The sequence below is a fragment of the Ischnura elegans genome, chromosome 8 (assembly GCF_921293095.1).
Source record: "Ischnura elegans chromosome 8, ioIscEleg1.1, whole genome shotgun sequence".
NCBI lineage: Eukaryota > Metazoa > Arthropoda > Insecta > Odonata > Coenagrionidae > Ischnura > Ischnura elegans.
Window position 1 is genome coordinate 24541432 of NC_060253.1, and position 19701 is coordinate 24561132.

Consider the following 19701-nt stretch of genomic DNA (forward strand, 5'->3'; position numbering starts at 1 on the left):
CTAATCTGGTGGAATTGATAAAATCTATCAAACACCAGTCAATCTCTCTTACAGGCTGACTATAACTACTTGGCTGATGAAGAATTCCTTTTGGGCTTGGAAGGTGAGGATTGAATTAGTTTCCCATCATTTTACGGGAGAAATAAGAAATGTTTTGTGGGTCTATCATAATAGTGATGGTACCAATCTCCATTGTCCCTCTCTTGTGGATTGGCATTATGTAATTGAGAAGATTCAAGCAGTCTGCTCATAGCCATTTACTATCAAATTATTTCAACTATACGATTTTTATTTCATACTTAAATAATGATAGACATTGAAGTTCAAGGTTTTTTTCATGAGTTTGTTGGATTGCAGGTATGTTTAGCTTATTGCAATTAAACCATAAGTGCCTATTTTAAATATTATATGGTTTTGGTAATTTTTCCTTTGCCCCTTTTACTTTTTACCATCCACAAGTTTTCCTTGAGAAGCTGAAATTTACCATTTTGTCATAAAAAGTTAGCTTTTTTGTTATGCATAATTTTAGCAGGCAGTGGTCCTTAACTGAATCATCTAAAAATGCACCAAAGTGCTAAGAGGGATGTTCATTAGCTTCATCCTGTACTCACCTGATTCCCCTTAAATTGTGCCTTGTGCTTTCAAAAGCTAAGCTACCATTTCAGCCTTCATTGTTTAAAAAGAGTTAGGTAAGTATAATTTTTTGCGAGGAGGGATGGTAGCCTAACTGGTAAAAGAATACACTTCAAGCCTCTTCACATGATACTTGATTTTGCGAGGATGCTTAGCAGTAAAGTACATGTATTTGCTGGCGATGATGTCATCTCTCATCAAATAAGTGATCACTCCAACTTTGAAATTCTAAAATCAGATTTGAACTATATTTAAGGCCCTAGCAAACAAAATTACTCTGATTTTGTGGCTAAAAATTTCATGACCCTTCAAAATTGAGCTATCCATTTTAGAAAATCATGTCTCCAAACTTAAAGGTTTGAGTTTTCCCTCACAGGTAGTGAGGGGCAGCATGGCTGCCCAACTACAGTTCCAATTCCCCACAACAAAGTTTTGTAGATAACGCAAGCACAATGAAGGTCATTAGACCCTTGTCTATGGGTGCAACCACATTGACTATTTCACAAATTGAAATAATTGAAGTACAGTGCAACCTCGATATAACGACACCCCACGGTGCACTAATAAACACTCGCTATAGCGAATTGTCGCTTTACCGGAGGTGGAGCAAATAATAGCCAATATACCTGTTGCGAACAGATATACAGGAACAGGAGTGGTGCGGCGACAGATAAACATCTATCCGATAAACGTAAGCATAAATCCAGGCGAAAGGCGATGTTTTTTTGCATCACTAAATTTCCTTACTCAAATAACGACTAACTATTCAAACAATTTATATGCGCCGCACTGAATAAAAATCGTGCAAAGCATTGTTTCGTCAATCATTATATTTATCGCACGACAGTTTACCACATAAATTTGAGACTGAGCACTCCATTAACTTCATTTCTAACAGATCGCTAGCAATTACAGAGGTTAAGGAGTCTTGATGAAAGTCTTTCGGCGGTGAAACCCTCGCTATGGCGAGAGCCAACACCGAAAGGGTCTCGTAAAAACGAATTTTTTAACACGCTTATTATAGGGTCAATTGACGGTGCATCGGCTATCTCTCGTTATAGCGGGGGTGTCGCTATAGCCCGTACTCGCTTTAACGAGGTTCCACTGTAATTATGCCTGCCTGGACCGTGAAAATTCATGAGGCAGGGTTGTTATCTGTGAAATGTTAAGGAATCTTGTTTGATGTGCCAGAAAATATCATGGCGAGGGAATCAAAATAACATGCGGTTAACAGGCTTAATGGATTTTAGGGGGTCTAGTCTTCCCCCTTCCCCTTATGAGAAATGTGATCTCTGTACACAACTGATTTGCAATGGATTAAGGAAAATTAAAAAATTTGTACAGGAAATCAGTGAACTTAAAGGGAAATTAAAAATGGAAAGTTGGTATTAATCATGTGTACTCATTAGAATGTTTGCTAATATACTTGGAATCGTTCAAGATCAAGTGTCATGTTCTTTAAGCCAAATCTCTGGCGGTTAATGGCTTGAGTCCAGGTTAAGGTGAATGATTTTTCATCTTTGAAATTTCTTGTGTCTTAATTAGCATTCATAAATGGTAGAAAAATGTCCTGATGTGTTGTAAATATATATGGAAAGCAGTCTGTGCTCGTCAAATGAATTTGGATGAATATGTTTTGTGGTTGTTCTCTCCCTTGACAGAGGAATATGATGCGTACATCATAGTGTCTTTCGTGAATGCCACCCTTGTACTATCCATTGGTGAGACGGTAGAGGAAGTGACGGATTCAGGATTTCTTGGTACAACACCCACTCTGTGCTGTTCTTCCTTGGGCGATGATGCTCTTGTGCAGGTAAGAAATGCCCCTTTGTCTTTGCATCATGCTTTCTCTCGAACTAATATGTGAAATATGTAGTATGAGGTGTTTTTCCTTTGTATGCAAGTTGATATTAAGAAGACCAAATTGAATTTTTGTTAAAATTTTATTTTTACTTTTGGCCTTCCCTTTTATCTGGAGGGATTCTCAATCTGTGGAGGCAGGTTAAAAGCATAAAAAAATGTTTACAGGATAAATTGTTGTGGGTTGGTATCTGTTGCTCGCCAAATCATCTATGCAGTGTGCATGCATGGCACACTAACTGCAGCCCTGCCACAGCAGAATTTCAAATACATATGTGCTTACCTAAGAAACATGCTATTTATTTTACCCTCATTGTATTATTTTGACAAAGTAGCCTAATATTCTTATCTTAAAGTATTGGAAGGTTTACTTGCTATAAAAAAACAATCTTCTTGCTGTGTAGAGTAATCATAATTTTCTATTTCACTCATCACTGTGATGCAATTTGTTCTTCACTAGTTTTTTCAGAATTTTCCAAAATGGTGGAAGATGAATCAAAACATTTTTTTCAGTGTCTTTCTGTTTGAAAAAAGTGACTTTTAAGTACTGAAGTAAGATATGATGCTTTCCTTTCGAATTATGCAGGTAAACTTCTCTGGGGATTCCTACCTAGTTAAATACTCGATTTCTGCCAACGTTTTGAGCTTCGACTCTGGGCTCAACCAGAGGTCTGCTGAATGTCATTTTGAGGAAAATGGCCTTTTTATCAAGCTTACCAAGTTCCAGCTTATCTTGATAAGAAGACCACCTTCCTCAAAAGGACATTTAGCAGCCTTGAGGATGAGCCCCGAGTCAGAGCACAAAACGTCGGCAGAAATGGAGTTTCTACCTTGGTGGGAATCCTGGATTACCCAAATGTTGAATGCTGTTAGGATTGTACTATAGAGTCGGCTATTTTTTTGACCCACCTCAGTAGCCAATATTACTTCAATTGCGCCTTCATCACAACTTAAAAGGGTAGCACATTGCCTTCGTTAGCAATACACAAATACTGCTACATATTTCCGTGATAATGAAGCTTTGAAGATATCCCTAAATTTTTCTTTATTGCTTGAAATGTCTTCAGCTGTTTTAGTTTCAAAATTTATGCTTCTCTTTTTGGGTGTATTTGCTACTCTGCTCCTGTGTACTTGTTTTGCCCTGTATGCCACCACCAGCCAAATTTTAAACAGCATCTACTAGTACCATAGTATAAGTATACTTTAATTCATGGGAAATTCAGATGTTATTCTTATAACTTTGACCATTTGAATTGTGCACCTGGTCATTTAAACGCACTGTTAGAGATTGATATTTGTGTATAAAGAAATTAAATTTTGTTTATTCCCACCATTGTAACTGAGTGATGAGGCAGTTTTTTTCTAAATATAGGCTATATTTATAATTCTAATGTCTGAAATCAACGTTAAAGTGTATTATATTCATTTACTCCCCTATGTGTATGTTACATAAATGTGTAAACTTGCTTTCAGTCACTGAATGTGGCTGTGTGCCCATCTTTAGCATAGCACAATGTTTTTTTCCCATGCCTCTTCCCTGCTGTGAAGCCAAGTGCAGGCAAATGGTGTATTCTCCCTCCATGTTGGGGTGATGAGAGGGTGGGTGGAGTTATCCGCTTACCTGCATGGTTATTCCTTCTGAGCCCATTGCTTTCTGTGTATAAGTGAAATAATGAACCATATGGTACTTTCATTTTAGGCATACTTTATTGCTTGTAAATCTCAGATGTGCAAACATGTATCATTATTTCTATCTGGTTAGGTATACCCTGATGGAATTCGTCACATTCGTGCTGACAAGCGAGTCAATGAATGGAAGGCTCCAGGCAAGAAAACTATTGTCAAATGTGCTGTCAATCAACGTCAGGTTGTGATTGCATTGACTGGAGGAGAGCTGTTCTATTTCGTCATGGATCCGGTGAGTTGTTGTCCCATAATAAATAATGGTGGAATGCTATATAGTTAACTCTGTTTAATCCTTATTTCAAATTTGCTCACTTTTCATTTAATCAGGTTGTGCATGACTCCTTGAAAACCATTAAGTATGACAATTATTCTTAAATATACAAAACTGTGAAGTACAACTTGTTGGTTCCACATTTTAATTGTTATTTTTTCTGGTTCAATTCTTGGTATAAGTTCTCGGTTCAGATTCTTTATCATATTTTTCATTTTAATTGCTTGATTTTCAAACAAAATTAAATGAATTTCAGATGGGTTGTTTGAAAACCGCCTTAATTAATATATTAAGTTATCTGGTAATTGATTGGTTCCATCAAATTACTCTATGTAAAGCATATAGTTTAAATTATACCCAATAAAAGTTTTCATAGTGGTATCATCCAGCTGTGGTACTTGAAAAAATGATTAGAATGTGTTTGTGTTCATACTCTCTCTGTTCTGGTTGGAGTGCAGACAGGACAACTGAATGAGTACACTGAGAGGAAGGAAATGCCGTCAGATGTGGTTTGCATGGCCCTGGGAAACGTTCCAGTTGGGGAGCAGCAGTCTCGCTTTCTAGCCGTTGGACTTGCGGATAACACAGTGCGGATTATCTCCCTTGACCCCTCTGTAAGTATTTTAAAATCTCGTTGAAATATATTGCCAGTAGTGCAGTGTTACCCTAAAGAAACTTCTATGAAATTTTCACCCTGATTAAGATAGAGAGGAAAAATATTATCTGTTCTACACAATATTACATGTGACACTACTACCTTGCAGTGAAACCATGCCCTTCAAAGAAATCTGTGTTGATGAAATTGCTGACTTTTCTTTTCTTGTGGAACTTCATGGTCGAGATGCCAACTGCCTATGGTCTGTCATTGGATGCATTCTCAGACAATGTCTCGGAGCTCTCACTCAGTATGGGAGTTGACTGCTGCATAGCATATTCACTACCTCCCATGTTGGAATAAGTTAACTAAAAGAAAACTGATTTAAATATTAGGACCGATTATAAAATCTGACCCAATTTAAAAAGGGGCCTGTTATATCTGGCAATCATTTATCACCAAACTCAGTGTTTGGGTCCCAAAAAATTTAAATACAGTAGACCCTTGTATTAAGATGGATTTCATTTGCATATATGTTTGATGTACGATATGTGCTGATTTAATGCGTGCTTCTTTCTATATTTCAAATTTGCCATTTTGTTTTCACCCAATTAATATGACTGATTACTGTCGTTATGTGAGGGTCTACTGTATTTTGATATCTTGTGATTTATCACCCAGGCCTGAGGATAGTCTTTGCTCTCTCCTTTGTCTCTGTTTTTGAATTAACAAAGTGTATCTTGTCCCTCTTTCCAGGACTGCCTGTCTCCTCTTAGTATGCAGGCACTGCCGGCAGCTGCCGAATCACTCTGCATGGTGGAGATGGGAGGGGGTGTAGAAGGAGGACGAGGAGGTGGGGGTGCCCTTCACCTGAACATTGGCTTGCAGAACGGTGTGCTGCTCCGAACTGTGCTTGACCCTGTCTCTGGTGATCTTGCCGACACTCGCACTCGCTACCTGGGATCGAGACCTGTGAAATTGTTCCGAATTCGAATGCAAGGGAGCGATGCGGTGAGTGGGTGTTCCAGTGGAGGAATCGTTATTCTTGAAACCTATTTTTATCGGTGTGGAAACAAAAGTCAAACTTTGCTGGAATTCGTCTCAGGTTCTTCACTGGGTCAGCCTTTCCATGGCTGATCTTTCGATGCTCGTATTGTGCAAAACTATCAGGGCAGAAGAGTGTCAAAGTTAGGTTTTCAGTAACTACACGTACCTATGCCCGGGAGTCTATAAGACGATCGAAAACCTCAATTTAACAATCATCTGCCCTGAAGATGATGCACAAGTCGAGTATCTGAAGTCGGCCATGGAATACCTGACCTGGTTGAGAACCTGAGAAGAATTCCTGCAACTATTTAATTAGTTATGATCTCATTTCAGTAAAACTTCGATTTCACTCATCTTGATTTATGTGTAAAGATGTTGCTTTTCACCAAATGTCTTCAATATTTATGCTGATGATCAACAGTAATCTTTCTGAAAAACCAGGAATTCTCTGGGAATTCGATTTTCTCTGGATATATCACGGGAATGTGAAGTTGATATTGAAATTTTCTGTGGTGTCAAAAAATATGGAATAGCGATAAAAATCTGTGCCTTTATCTTCAAGTATTTACCGTATTTCTCCGGATATAGTCTCCTCCCTAATTTTGAGACTTAAGTTTCGGGAAAAAATTTAAAAAATGCATTTGAATCTAGTCCCCCTTTTACCTTTACCATGGGCATGTTTGGGAAAAAAGTGGGACTTAATTCAGATAAATATGGTATGTAAAATTGCCCTTCTGTTGTCTGCTATGTGTTCCTGTTATTATAAAAAGAAGATGCAATATTTTATGCATGAGTGCATTACATCCTTAATGGTCAAGGGATTGTGTTAGTTTGGTGGCAATAGTGCTGGCTTCCCACCCAGTCGATACAGGTTCAAATCCCAGCAGTGGCAGAGATTTTTCATAGTGCGATCCCTGCTTGAGTGCCTTGTGGAGGGATATTCAAGTTCAGTACTCCGTCAATCCTCCTCCAAATACCATGCCATTGTATAGTTTGTGAATCAGTGGCATTAAAAAAATGTGCCTTTTTTTTAACAAGTTTCATAGTCTTATTTTCCTTGCATTGTCACATTCTCATTAGCATTCCATCCATTACCTGGAGTGCAGCATTTGTGTAATCTCTGGAATCTCGAATTTTGTTTCTTTTCCTTCTTGCCGCCCTTGAGAAGTATGTCGAAAAAGTTTGATTCTCTCAGTTTGTTTTTTCCTTTTACAACAATGCTTTTAATAACTTAGTCTGACTGTAATTGAACCTTATTCCTGAGTGCCAGAATGATGCTATTTAAATCCAAGACAGGGTGTTCTATTGTTTTTTATATAAACTACCTTAAAGTTTTATAACATGCTTTTTTTATTTTCCTCCAAATATACTTGCTCAAAAAATATCTTCAACTTTAATCATCTAAAAACGTAACAAAAATTATGTCATAATCAATTAGAACATGTATAAATATTTAATGTCATTGTAATATTATGATGTAGTAAGTGATCAGTTTCATTCCTTTCAAAGGTTTTGGCCATGTCAAGCAGATCGTGGCTCAGCTACTATTACCAGAGTCGTTTCCACCTGACACCACTGTCATATGAGGCCTTGGAGCATGCATCTGGATTTTCATCAGAGCAGTGTCCTGAGGGCATTGTGGCCATTTCGACTAACACCTTGAGGATTCTTGCCTTGGAGAAATTAGGAGCTGTGTTCAACCAGGTAATTATTTAGGTATTAATGTAGGCATCTATTGATTTTGTTGGACTACCATCCCTCATCCTGCTCTCCAGCCTCATGCTTTGAACTCTCATGGTTTCTTCTGTTTGCACATGTGCAAACAATTCATTCTTTCAATTAGGACTTAGAATGAGTTATGGGACCAGAACTTTGATTTTAGCCACTCATGAAAAGTGAGTGGCACTTTTTTTTTATTTTAAACTTGTGAGAGAATAACTTTATACGGAAGACATTTTTTTTTGTATTTGCTATTTTTCCCTTTCATTGTCTGCAGTTGTTTAATGAACTAAGATTTCATCTCTGAGTTAATATCCTGATTGCTTGGAAAATTGCTTTTTCTTATGATGGCTTGGTGATGTGACTGATAGTATACCTGCTTGAAATTTGGGAAATACGAATTCGAATCCTAGTCTAGTCAATTAAGTTTTTGTAGCTAATATCCTTTTTTTATTTTAATAACTTTCCATGCCTGCATGCAACAACGCACAAAGTTACCTGTTTATGCAGTGCATAAGAAAAGTTTAGTCACTCTTTAAGTAGCATCATTGGATTTGAATATTTCTCTGAAAGTGGTGTGATGAGCACATTGCCATTGCCTTTGCTACAATTTGGATTGGTGATACAAATGGCTTTTTCACTTTGAAACCATGCCAATGAATTACTTTTTATACTTCCTCTCTGATTACATGATCACAATGGATATAAACAATACAGAATTATTTTAAAGGTATCTCTTGAAAATGACTTTTTATCATTGAAGTCAATTGAGATAATGTTATAAGAAATGTTGAAATGTATAAACTCAAATTATTACGGAGGCTTCCGCGGTGAGTTGATTGGTGATGGTTTTCCGGGTTTACACCGCGTTGATTCATGTTTTTGCGGACGACAGTTTTAGGCGCGTTCCAGCTCCCGTCTTCGGGTCCAAAAAAAAACAAAAACTCAAGTACATAAGTATTTCCTGTAGTAAGTATATTTTGGACCCGAAGACGGGAGCTGGAACGCGCCCGAAACTATCGTCCGCAAAAACATGAATCAACGCGATGTAAACCCCGAAAACCATCACCAATGTATAAACTCATTTGCAAGTGTAATTACTCTTACTATACTCCACAAAGTAACACCTCACTCCATCTATTTAATCATAAATAGTGAAATTCAGTTTATCACTGATTGCTTTAGACATCCATAAGTATTTCCTGTAATTTTTTTCTGCTTAGGTTTCGTTTCCAGTGGAGTACACACCGCGTAAATTTGTGATCCATCAGGAGTCAGCCCACCTCATCATCATTGAAGCAGACCACAACGCATACTCTGAGGAAGTTAAGAAGCAGAGGAGGATTCAAATGGCCGAGGTAATTGTCATGGGTTTGTTCACCACTGTTTGTTTGTGCTCTGAGTGTTTCTTCACTATCTCATCACCTCCACATCTCTTTCTGGGGAATTACTGGTATTTAGTAGGAATGTTCAAGCAATTTGTAATTCAAGGCATGTTGAGTTGAAGAAAAAAATTTACTCAACCTGTAAAATTAGGTGTTTCAGGTGAGATGTTGATCTGTTCCATCATGAATGAGATCCTTTGTTGATTAACCCAGAAACTTAATGAAGCAGGCAACTCACTAAAAAAAATTCAGATCATCTCAATTGTGTCCTTAGCTCTTTTCTATCCATAAATATACCAACATTTTGGAGGAATAGAAAAGTGGTTTTGAGATGAGATTAGCTGTGGAAGGATGTTCTACGAATTGGGTGGGGAAATAGGCGAGGGTTTCAGCGTGGCAACAGCTCCATCCTTGAAGATCTGTCTCTGTAGGTCTGTCAGTGGCATCTTGGTGTCCACAGTTCTCCAAATTAATTGGAAATGGTTACCCAGGGTGGGCCCTATGGGTTACTCCTCCCCAGTCCAAGACTTATGCACTCATGTTCCTGGAGAAGGGGGGAGGATAGTGGAAGGAGAAAGGGAAAGGAAGCATCACTGCGATGAGAGCAAGACAACGCCTCCAGAGTAGGAATAGGGATGGAAGGGTAGGGGATGGGAGAATTTTGAAGGTAATGCGAGTTACTACTTATGAAACTGAATTCACTCTACCTAGTGAGATGGAAGATTTTTCTATGATGAAGAATAACCCAAAGATTTTTCTCTAGGTATCCTCTGAATGCAGTGTGAGGTGGTGGGTGGGTTCTTCTGTTAGACAGGAAATGTGGGGATTGGGCATTTGAAAAAGTCGCATGGTTGAAATATGCCATGTGTTAAATACCTAATATTTCTTGTGTAATCTGAAAAGCATCCTTTACACATGCTAACCAAACCACTTTTTCAAAACTGAAGTTAAGGCGTTAAAGTTAGTGTTGGAAAAAGGATGGCACATGACTAAATAATGGTGAATATGTATGGCTAGTAATCCCTTCAAATTTAGTTATTCAAGGGAAGAATTTTTTAATCCAAGTACTCCTCTTTTTTCTCTAAATCTTGGGAGAAAATTAGTTTGAGGAACTATATTTGAGTACAAGTGACTGAGGCACCCTGAAAATGCCCAGGTTCATCGCAAAGTACCAGAAAAAGATAGAATAGTAAAGGTACTTATCTATCTTTTTCAAAGTCTTCTAAATATTTTTAATTTTAGTTTGGAGACCAGTATCTGTCATGTTTATTCCGAATTTCACCTATTTGAAAAGTTGATTTCATGGATTGGAAATTAAGTATGCCATAAGTGGCAATGGTGATTTTTCTCTGTAAAAATAGAATTTCTGATTAATACATATTTTTCAAGATTCAATGCCACCCCATGTAGCAAAATCATCCAGTCATGTTTATTTTAATCCTGTATGTCTCTGAATGTAGCTCCCTCTTATACGGCCTAAAGATCCTGGAGAAAAATAATAATTGGGTGGGGCCTTGATTGAATTATTAGGAAACCTGAGTCATCCTCAAAGCCCATTTTTTCCCAATACTCTATTACAAGAGTTCTTTTTGTAGGAAATGCAAGAGGCAGCCGGTGAGGAAGAACAGGAGCTTGCTCGTGAGATGGCAGAAGCGTTTCTGAATGAGGACCTTCCCGAGGCATCGTTTGGAGCCCCAAAGGCTGGCCCTGGACAATGGGCCTCTGCCCTGAGGTTGCTCAACCCATCCGATGGCTCCACTCTTCACATAGAAAGGTTTCCTCAGAACGAGGCTGCGTTAAGGTTAGCCTAATTTGTTTCTTGATGTTGAAAAACTTGGTTTGAAAGTGCTCCTCATTTTTAAATTCCGTATTTTTTTTAAATCTATGTGCCTTTATGAATGAGTTTGAAGTGTAAAATTTTCACTGATTTTCAAAATTTTAGTGTTTATCATGGATGGTTTCTATGAAGTAAACTGTGCTTATGGGTGGGAGTAAACAATCTATTTTGGATAATTGTCCAAAACCACGAATTATGAAGTATTCCTGTCATTCAATGGTTGAGGAAAAAAATAAAATGTTGCCTCAAATATATGGCTTTGAACTTTTGGCTGCAGATGGCACTTGCTTTTCTAAAAACTATATACCAGTTGCTGATGATATTTGTTCACTAAAATATACCGAAAAAATTTAATAAGTTTGAATCATTCAAACTCATCATATTATACAAGGTGATACCAATGGATCATTCTGAAGTGAAATGTTTCACTTAATTTCTGATGAATGGGGAACCGAGTTGTCATGCTCCATTAATGCCTCTAAGTAGATGGATACAAGAAATGAACTAATTCAATTGGTATAAAAGTGGGACAAATATTTTTATCAAGCTTTTTGAGGTCTTTTAAGACATTAAGTTTTTCAATATTTAATTTTGATTTCAAGGTTAAATTTTGTATTCAATCTCAATATTCAAATTTGGAGAAAAAAATCTTAATTTGCTGTAGTATTACTTTATTTGTTCATCCATTGCTGGAATGGGTGACTGAAACCATCATGTATTTTTCTTGCAGCATAGCCCTTTGTAAGTTTGCTAATCAGCCGGAAGGGCAGCAGTTCATTGTGGTAGGAGTAGCCAAGGATTACCAGCTGAACCCAAGACAAGTTGCTGGTGGCTTTCTCTATACATATAAGTGAGTTACATTATTTAAACTGGTAACTGTATTTATCTGATATTGTTTTTCACACTTCTGCCCTTCAAAAGCAAGAATATTGCTTCTATTATTTATTATAAGTTAAATTGAATAGTTGAGCTCCCCAAGTGCAGAAACTGTTTCCCACAGATAGCAAAGCTTATCCCTATTGTTGCTGTCGACAGAAGAACTTGTAGTTACACTTATAATACTCTCTTGCCAAATTAGAGACTACTACATGCTCGGCAAATGCTATGCAGATATGATTCAACGTGCCCTGACAATTAGGCTGTGCATTCTGGGCCCCACCGCAGAGTAAACAAAATATTGACATGAATATCAGAAGACTTTTTAAATACATTACTTATTGTAAAACATGATTGTTAGAAAATGCTGCACCAAAAAGATCTCTATTTTAAAAAATTAGAGACACAGCTATGTATTACATATTGCATAGCTACCTTACGGCCGAGTTGCGAGTGTCAGGTCATGAATATGGTGCAGTAGAAAAAGAGAGTGCTGAACCTATATATTTTGTTGTGGCTCTTGCAAAGAAACCTCTTTTAAACCTGGGCAAGCCTATTTTTTCCAGCACATCTCCGTTAGGAGAGTTGGTGAATTTTTTCCTCTCTTTCCTCTACATACTCCTCTTGAGACACTCTTCAGTTCCCATGTTTTTGCCAACCAATCCTCCCTTTCCCTTCCTCTGCTTGGAACCAGAAGGACACAAACTTCCCGGCAATAAATTGATCATCAGTGATTTTTGTGATCTATTTTTTTTTTTTTTTTTCAAATGGATTTTTGCCTTTTCAGGGTGAATCCAGAGTGTACAGAAATTAATCTTGTTCATAAGACGCCTGTCGAGGATGTCCCTGGAGCTCTGTGCCCTTTTCAGGGTCGGCTGCTTGTTGGTGCTGGGCGGATGCTACGATTGTACGATATGGGCAAGAAGAAGATGCTGAGAAAGTGTGAAAACAAGGTACATACTTGCCTCTTCTTTTCATACTGATATTTTAAGGCCGCTATACATGGTGAATGATCACGTGATCATGCTAGCAAAATAGAACATGTTCTAATTTTCACTGAATGATCATGTGCATGATGGTTCATTCGTGAATTTTTCAGATATACTCAGCGAATGATTTCATTCACATTATCATTCACCTTTTGTAGCTCCCTTTATACTTTTCCATAAAAAATTTTATTGCTCACATTAAACATGGTTTCACAGCTTAGCTGCATCTTCTGGTACAACATTAATTCAGTGCATTTTTTTTGTTTTTCCATTCATTACTGTCTTGGATAACACAACCATGGGCAAGCGGTTCTATGGTTCATAGATTTTTATTTATCAACCCTTGTTTAGAGAAAATGTGTCATTTTCATGGAAGTGTTTCGACTTTGAAAGTTACACAGTTTGTTGAAACCTGGGTTGGTTAATAACAATCTTTGAGCCATAAAAATGTATGTCTATGATTATATTACCTAAACAAGGTTCCTCAAATATAACCATCTAAAGGTTAATTGTTGCCCAAGTTACACGGGTCATGATGATGAAAAAAACATTTCATGATATTTAAAATATATAACTAAATTTGCATGCTAAAATAAAAGGAAAAATATGAATTAATTAAAGAATATAGGGTAGGATTGTAGCAGCCTGGTAAGCTAGAGTGGAAATAAATCTGGTTGAATGTATGCTAACCTTTTCTTTATATTCAATATTGTGTGCTTCTGGGATAAAGGTTATTTGATTTTAAAACCATTCCCGACAAGATACACTACAATTCTTCTTGAAGTACCTTGATTTAAGTAGACAAATACTCAACTCTCATGATGATTGTGGGAAAGAATCTATAAGTCTAAAACTTCGGAAAAAAATTAAAAGAATGGTGGTAATTATGGATCAGCATAACAGGTGGGATTAACAATTTAAAAAATTACCGTATAAGCTTGTGTAAGAGGCGCACCCCTATTTTGAGCATCGGAGCTATGAAGAAAAAAAATTTACGGCATTTTTTTAATACTGTCGCGCGGTGTTGCAGACGTACGCCTGGAATTTCGACAGTTATCGAACTTTCCTCTTTCAATATTAATTGAAAGAGGAAATTTTTATAATAGCGGCATAAGAGGGAGTAGAAAAAGTTCCGATCCTCTCTTCGCATAGCCGTTGCTCTACGATGCTTGTCCTATTCACGAAGAATTTTGTTTAAATGCTCTCGCAGGAGTACTGCAATAGAATTGCAGCCGTGGAAAATTTTAAGGCAAAACACGACAGGCACATAGCATGAACCTTTCCAAGAGCTTGGACAACAATCGGGGCAATCTCAGCACCGTAGGATAATAACCACGTCGTAGATTTAACGGAACCACACTCGGCCCTCCATCAGCCAATGCCTCTGCCGTTTTTTTTTCCTTTCCGAGACCCCACAGGAAAATAGGAAAACATCAAGTTACAGGGGAACAATCGAAACGTGTTTCATCCCTACCCTGTCTCACCAACTGACCTTGATGGATCCCCCAGTTTATGGAGGCCAAATGCTAGGTGAGTCATCTACTGAGCCCGAAGATATCTCGATAGCTTTCAATAATTGTATGGCACGCACGAGGTTCAAAAAGAAAGAGATCTAATAACGCGACGCATATCTGATAGAATTTAAGTTTTTTAAGCTCTAATTTGTTTGACACAAAGATTTATAGTTACAATAAGGCTACTAATATTCAAAATAGTCGAAACAGGACAATTTCGGAAGAAACAAGCGTAGCGTAAGCGCATTCAAACAAGACAAGATGGACTGGAAACTTAGCCAACGCAAACTGCGTATATCACATTGCTTCGCCTTCGGCCCTTCGCTTTGAAGGCAACGACGTCACATGCAAGTTCAGACGTGTTCTTCCCGTGCTCCTTCGCTCATAGCCTCGTAGCTTGAAATACGGAGGGGAGGGAGCGCGCTCCTTCCCCTCCGTATTTCGTTGCTTGCTTCGAAGACGGAGGGATCGCGCTCCTTCCCCTGGGCCTCTCCTTCCGCGCTCTTCACTTGTAAGCATTTCTGATTTCTTCCATCCACAATTTAGTCCAACAATGAATACACTCGTTCGAATTTTTTAAAGCGCAGGTTTTGGCACCAATATAATTTTCAGTTGCAATAATCCTCATATTAGCGTCTGAAGATAATTTTTGGAAAATCAGGTCCTCAGCATAATGGAAATTACTCGGCAAGACAGATATTGACTATTGACCAGGTATGTCATTCAAAAATACGCGTTTCTCTAAGTTTGATAACCGATTACTATATGCAGTATAAATGCCGCGGGATGCCCACTCATGGCAGTAAATTAAGCGCGCCCTCCGGAGCAAAAAATCCCCGCGCGATCTTTTCCATGTTCACCTCTGGGGTACCGACGTGACGGCGCGATGCTTACAAGAAAAGCGAACAGTAGCATTTTAAAAATACGTCACTAAGGGAGAAACTCCCCTGCCTGCCGCTTGTTTTTGACCTAGGATTACAGATGACTGACTCACACTGAAAACCAAGGCCACTCAATTCGCCTTAGACTTGCGACCGGTCAAGGGGAGGGGGGAATATAAGAAGTTTGTGTAAGAGGCGCACCCTCATTTTCGGCTGCAATTTCTGGGAAAAAAGGTGCGCCTCTTACACGCGCTTATACGGTAACTACGTGAATTGATCATGGTAATGTAGTCCAGTCTTAAATGGTTAATTTTATTTGCTAAAATTTTACATCAAACAGCTGATAATCCCTTGGAAATTGCTCGCCCTATCAAACACTCATTATATCTGAAGTTGTTCCATGATCCCTTTATCCAAATGTTTGTGGAAGATATGAATTTATTTCTATTTATTTTTCCAAATAAATCATTTTCAACTCTAATAAGAAGCCCATTTTGAAGAGGCCTGACTATTGATGATGATAACAATACTGTTCTATGATTTACATTCGTATCGTAATGGTTTTATTAGCATTTTAGTTTATCTTGAAGGTAAAATTGGTTAACCCATTAATCCCCAGCGTTGCGTAAACGCAACATTATTGAATTGAAATTATTATAAAAAACCTTTGCTTCAGGATAATGTTTTCTCAGGGTTTCCGAATTCCTGAAATACCATTCGCTCTTTTTCAGTTATTTTTGGAAAAATATTCATTTAAATAATAATTTTTATTTTACTTCGAAATTTGCCTATTTCGAAGCGGTGAAGTACTACAAATTGTAAATATTTTTTTACAAAAATTTATTGGGCGATCTTGCTAGAGGTAATGTTTTCTCTTAGTTCTAAGCTTCTTTATTCATCATGTTTATTTTTGTCACGAACCTTCATCGCTACTGGTATAAAAATGGTTGTTGTAAATAATGTTGCGTTTACGCAACGATGGGAATTCTCTGGTAGACCAGAGGGCTTGTCTCAAAGCATAACGAAAATCGTCAATATGGCTTTTAATCGACAACGTAGTCTTTTGGAGGCAGTTTAGATGCATTTGTGGCACTCACAGGTTGTGAGTTTGCATAGTAAAGGGTGAATGGTATCTTGAATTCCAACATGGCCATCGGTACGAATTTTACATCGAACACTCTGGTACTTCGTGGAGTCAAAATGTTGCGCGCACACGTGGAACCGATACAGGGCAATGTCATTCCCATGTCATTGAGTGAAAGGATTACTTCGTTGACGTTAAATTCAGCTTCAGATGCATTCATTTTCAGAGATGGTAGAATGAGAGGATGAGAAACCTATTAGTTGAAGCAGGATTGTGATGGAAGGTGGAGCGTTCCTCTAGTCGCTCATTGGAATTTTCTCCGTGCAATCCTGAGTAACCTATTTTTTCTTCTATCGCTTAGGTGATGTAAGGCTAATAATCTAGCTTCAGTTGGGTTCGTATCAGTGAAATTGTCCTCTGAAATTCATCTTTAATTCTCATTCATTAATTATGTCAATCATACCGCAGTAGTTTTTGCTCGGCTTTTTGCTAAATAATTTGTTCAGGGATTTCCTTCAGATTTAAAATTGAAGAAAATTTTATTCGTTATTTCTATGCCTCAGGCGTATACTTTATAAGAAGCGTCAAGAAGGTAACTGAAGAATATAAATTGACAGGAGAGGCGATTTATAATATTTTCTTAACTTTGGAACTACAATGGGGATTACATCTTCTCAGTATTTTGAATATTGCAGGAGGTGCTGCAAGGTAAATCATATTTTACTCAAGCAGTATCAAAAGAAAAATCGTCCAGTAAACGCGCACGCCCAGGTAAAAGATGCAGAGAACAAACAGCGGTTCATCTAAATGTGAAAAAATAGAATCTACCTCCGTAGGAGTCCCGAATTTCTGTGTGAAAAAGGGAATAGAAACACTTATTACTCAGTATGGAGGCCACTCACCAATTAAGCTCCGTCACTTATTTCTCAGTGGAAAATTAATTGAATTAATTTTGAGCTACTCAATAATTACGCTGAGGAGATAAATAACCATACATTTACTCAGAGTGAGGCAGATATAAAAAAAATGATTGGAATGGAAATGTTGTCGGGGTATCATGTATTACCACGCACTAAGTTGTACTGGACAAGCCAAGAGGAGATGTCTGTCGCAATTGTGAGGCAATTTATGACGACGATTTGGTTTGATGAATTAAATAAATATCGACAGCTCTCCGATAATTCTCAACTACACAAAGTGATACATTTTTGAATGTTGGACTTTTTCTCAATAGACTTAACCAAAATTCCATTCAGTTAGGAATTTTCCCAACAAATGGTTTCATATTTCAGGTAGCACGCAGCTAAAATGTTAATTCGTGGGGAACAATTTAGAGTAGGTTATACATTGTGGTGTCTGACCTCATCTACAGGCTATCTCAATCAATTTTTGCCATATGGTGAGGTGGAACTTGAAAGTGATATGCCTAGGATTTGTAAGTTCACTAGAAGAAAGGGTTGTAATAAATTGGCTGAATTTTTTTGTTAGTCTCCGAAAATTCTTGCCAAGTATTTTGATAATTTCTTCATCAGTTACAATCTATTAGTAACTCTTAAGTGAAAATTGTTATTTTTCAACGGGAAAAGCACGAGGAAATCGAACGGAAAACTGCGCACTCATGTCTTCGAGAGATTTGACAAAAAAACCTAACGGGGATTTCTAATATTCGTTTGACAGGTCAAAAAATATTCTCTCAGTGCGATGGCAGGATAACTCTGTCATCGCTGTTGCTCTAAATTATGGGAATATGGTACCCATAGTAAGGACGAAAAGATATTCCCGGAGATTCCCGTAGAAAATCGAAATATCATCAACGATTACAATCAGGGAATGGGAGGGGTAGATTTTCTCGATAATTATGTTGTATGTTACCGTATCCACTTTATGAGCAAAAAATGGAGGTGGCCTCTATTCCAAAAAGGGGTTGACAGTGCAGTGGTGAATCCGTGGTGATTTTACGCCTAAGTCACGGGCAAAGCAATTCCTCAGTTAGAATTTCGGTACGAGATCGTAAAACTTTACTGAGAATAGAAATTGTTTCCAATACAATGGCTGATGACATTTGGCATAAAAATCGATGTCCACATGCGGGACACCTTAGGAAAAATAACATGTATGTGGGGTTAACCGCAGCATGCCCGTGAAGGGAGAATACGGCATTTCATCCGCAGGCTATATATAATTCCCGGCGAAGATGTCAAATTTGCAAATCAAGGATAATTATGTTGTTCTAAGCGCTACGTTTAAATCCGAGCAGCATATTATTGAACATTACATCAGAAAAAACGATGAAAAATAAAATATGCAACCTAAGTTTTCACAATTTTTTTTTGCTTTTATTTTCCGGAGTTTTCCCAGCGTTGCGTAAACGCAACATTATGCAAATCATACATTATGCTGAATATATTAATTTTGTCCAAAAATTAATCTTAATTAGGCCATAATTAACCGTAAAATACGAAATAACCGGAGTTAAAAGCCCTATGTGCAGTCTGGGGAATAATGGGTTAAATCAGTAACCAAAATTGTCGACAATCATGTGTGTTTAAATTTTAAGGGCTGGTTGTATTCTCTGTGGTAGTAAAAGAATTATATTTTGAGTCCAGACTTTTTTTTTTATCTATTTCAGCACATACCAAATCTCATTGTTAGCATACAAAGTATGGGGCATAGAATATATGTGTCTGATGTTCAAGAAAGTGTGTCATTGGTGCGGTATCGTCGTCGAGAGAACCAGTTGATAGTTTTTGCAGATGACACCCACCCAAGATGGATAACGACGACTACTGTGCTGGATTATGGCACCGTTGCTGCTGCTGATAAGTTTGGAAATATTGCCATTGTGAGTGAAATATTTTTTTTATGTTTCCAAATAAGCTGGTCTTGCTGCTTATAAGCTCATCTTACTGGAAGATTGGTATTTAAAAGGATCGGATACCTACTTCATGCAATTTCTAATCTTTAGCAGACTCTATGTATTGGTTGCTCTCATCACAAAAAAAGTAACGCTTTGTTTTCCTTTGTTTTTTATTGCCCTCAATTTTTTTACATTCTTCATGATCAATTTCTGGTCTTTTCTGATGTTCTGCGATTGTTAGAAATTTACGAGTACTTCAGCCTTTTGTCTTGGAGTATATGAAATAGTCTCAGCAATGCCTGTATTAGAAATCATTTGAAGCTTGATGCAAACAAATGAGAGAATGTTTTATAAGTAACTATGACTCCCTTGTGGAGCCAAGCTATTTACAATCATTGTTTGATCTTGTTTCAATTATTTTGAAATTTTCACGATTGAATTCCACTTAAGCAGGTAAAATAGTCTTA

The 19701-nt window shown here is 37.6% G+C and overlaps 1 protein-coding gene across 2 annotated transcripts in view; it reads left to right on the forward strand.

Annotated features, from left to right (window-relative positions):
* The window catches only part of LOC124164265 (splicing factor 3B subunit 3), a 33753-nt gene that overhangs the window by 9048 nt on the left and 5004 nt on the right, over positions 1-19701 (forward strand). Inside the window, exons 10-19 of one of the 2 annotated variants that reach the window (XM_046541506.1) lie at positions 2295-2446; positions 4256-4411; positions 4909-5064; positions 5802-6056; positions 7602-7796; positions 9035-9169; positions 10792-10997; positions 11764-11883; positions 12697-12862; positions 19007-19219. In XM_046541506.1, the coding sequence (XP_046397462.1) occupies positions 2295-2446; positions 4256-4411; positions 4909-5064; positions 5802-6056; positions 7602-7796; positions 9035-9169; positions 10792-10997; positions 11764-11883; positions 12697-12862; positions 19007-19219 (1754 nt within the window). Of the gene's footprint in view, positions 1-54; positions 104-2294; positions 2447-4255; positions 4412-4908; positions 5065-5801; positions 6057-7601; positions 7797-9034; positions 9170-10791; positions 10998-11763; positions 11884-12696; positions 12863-19006; positions 19220-19701 lie in introns of those variants that run through there. The other variant, XM_046541507.1, reaches the window with a different exon arrangement.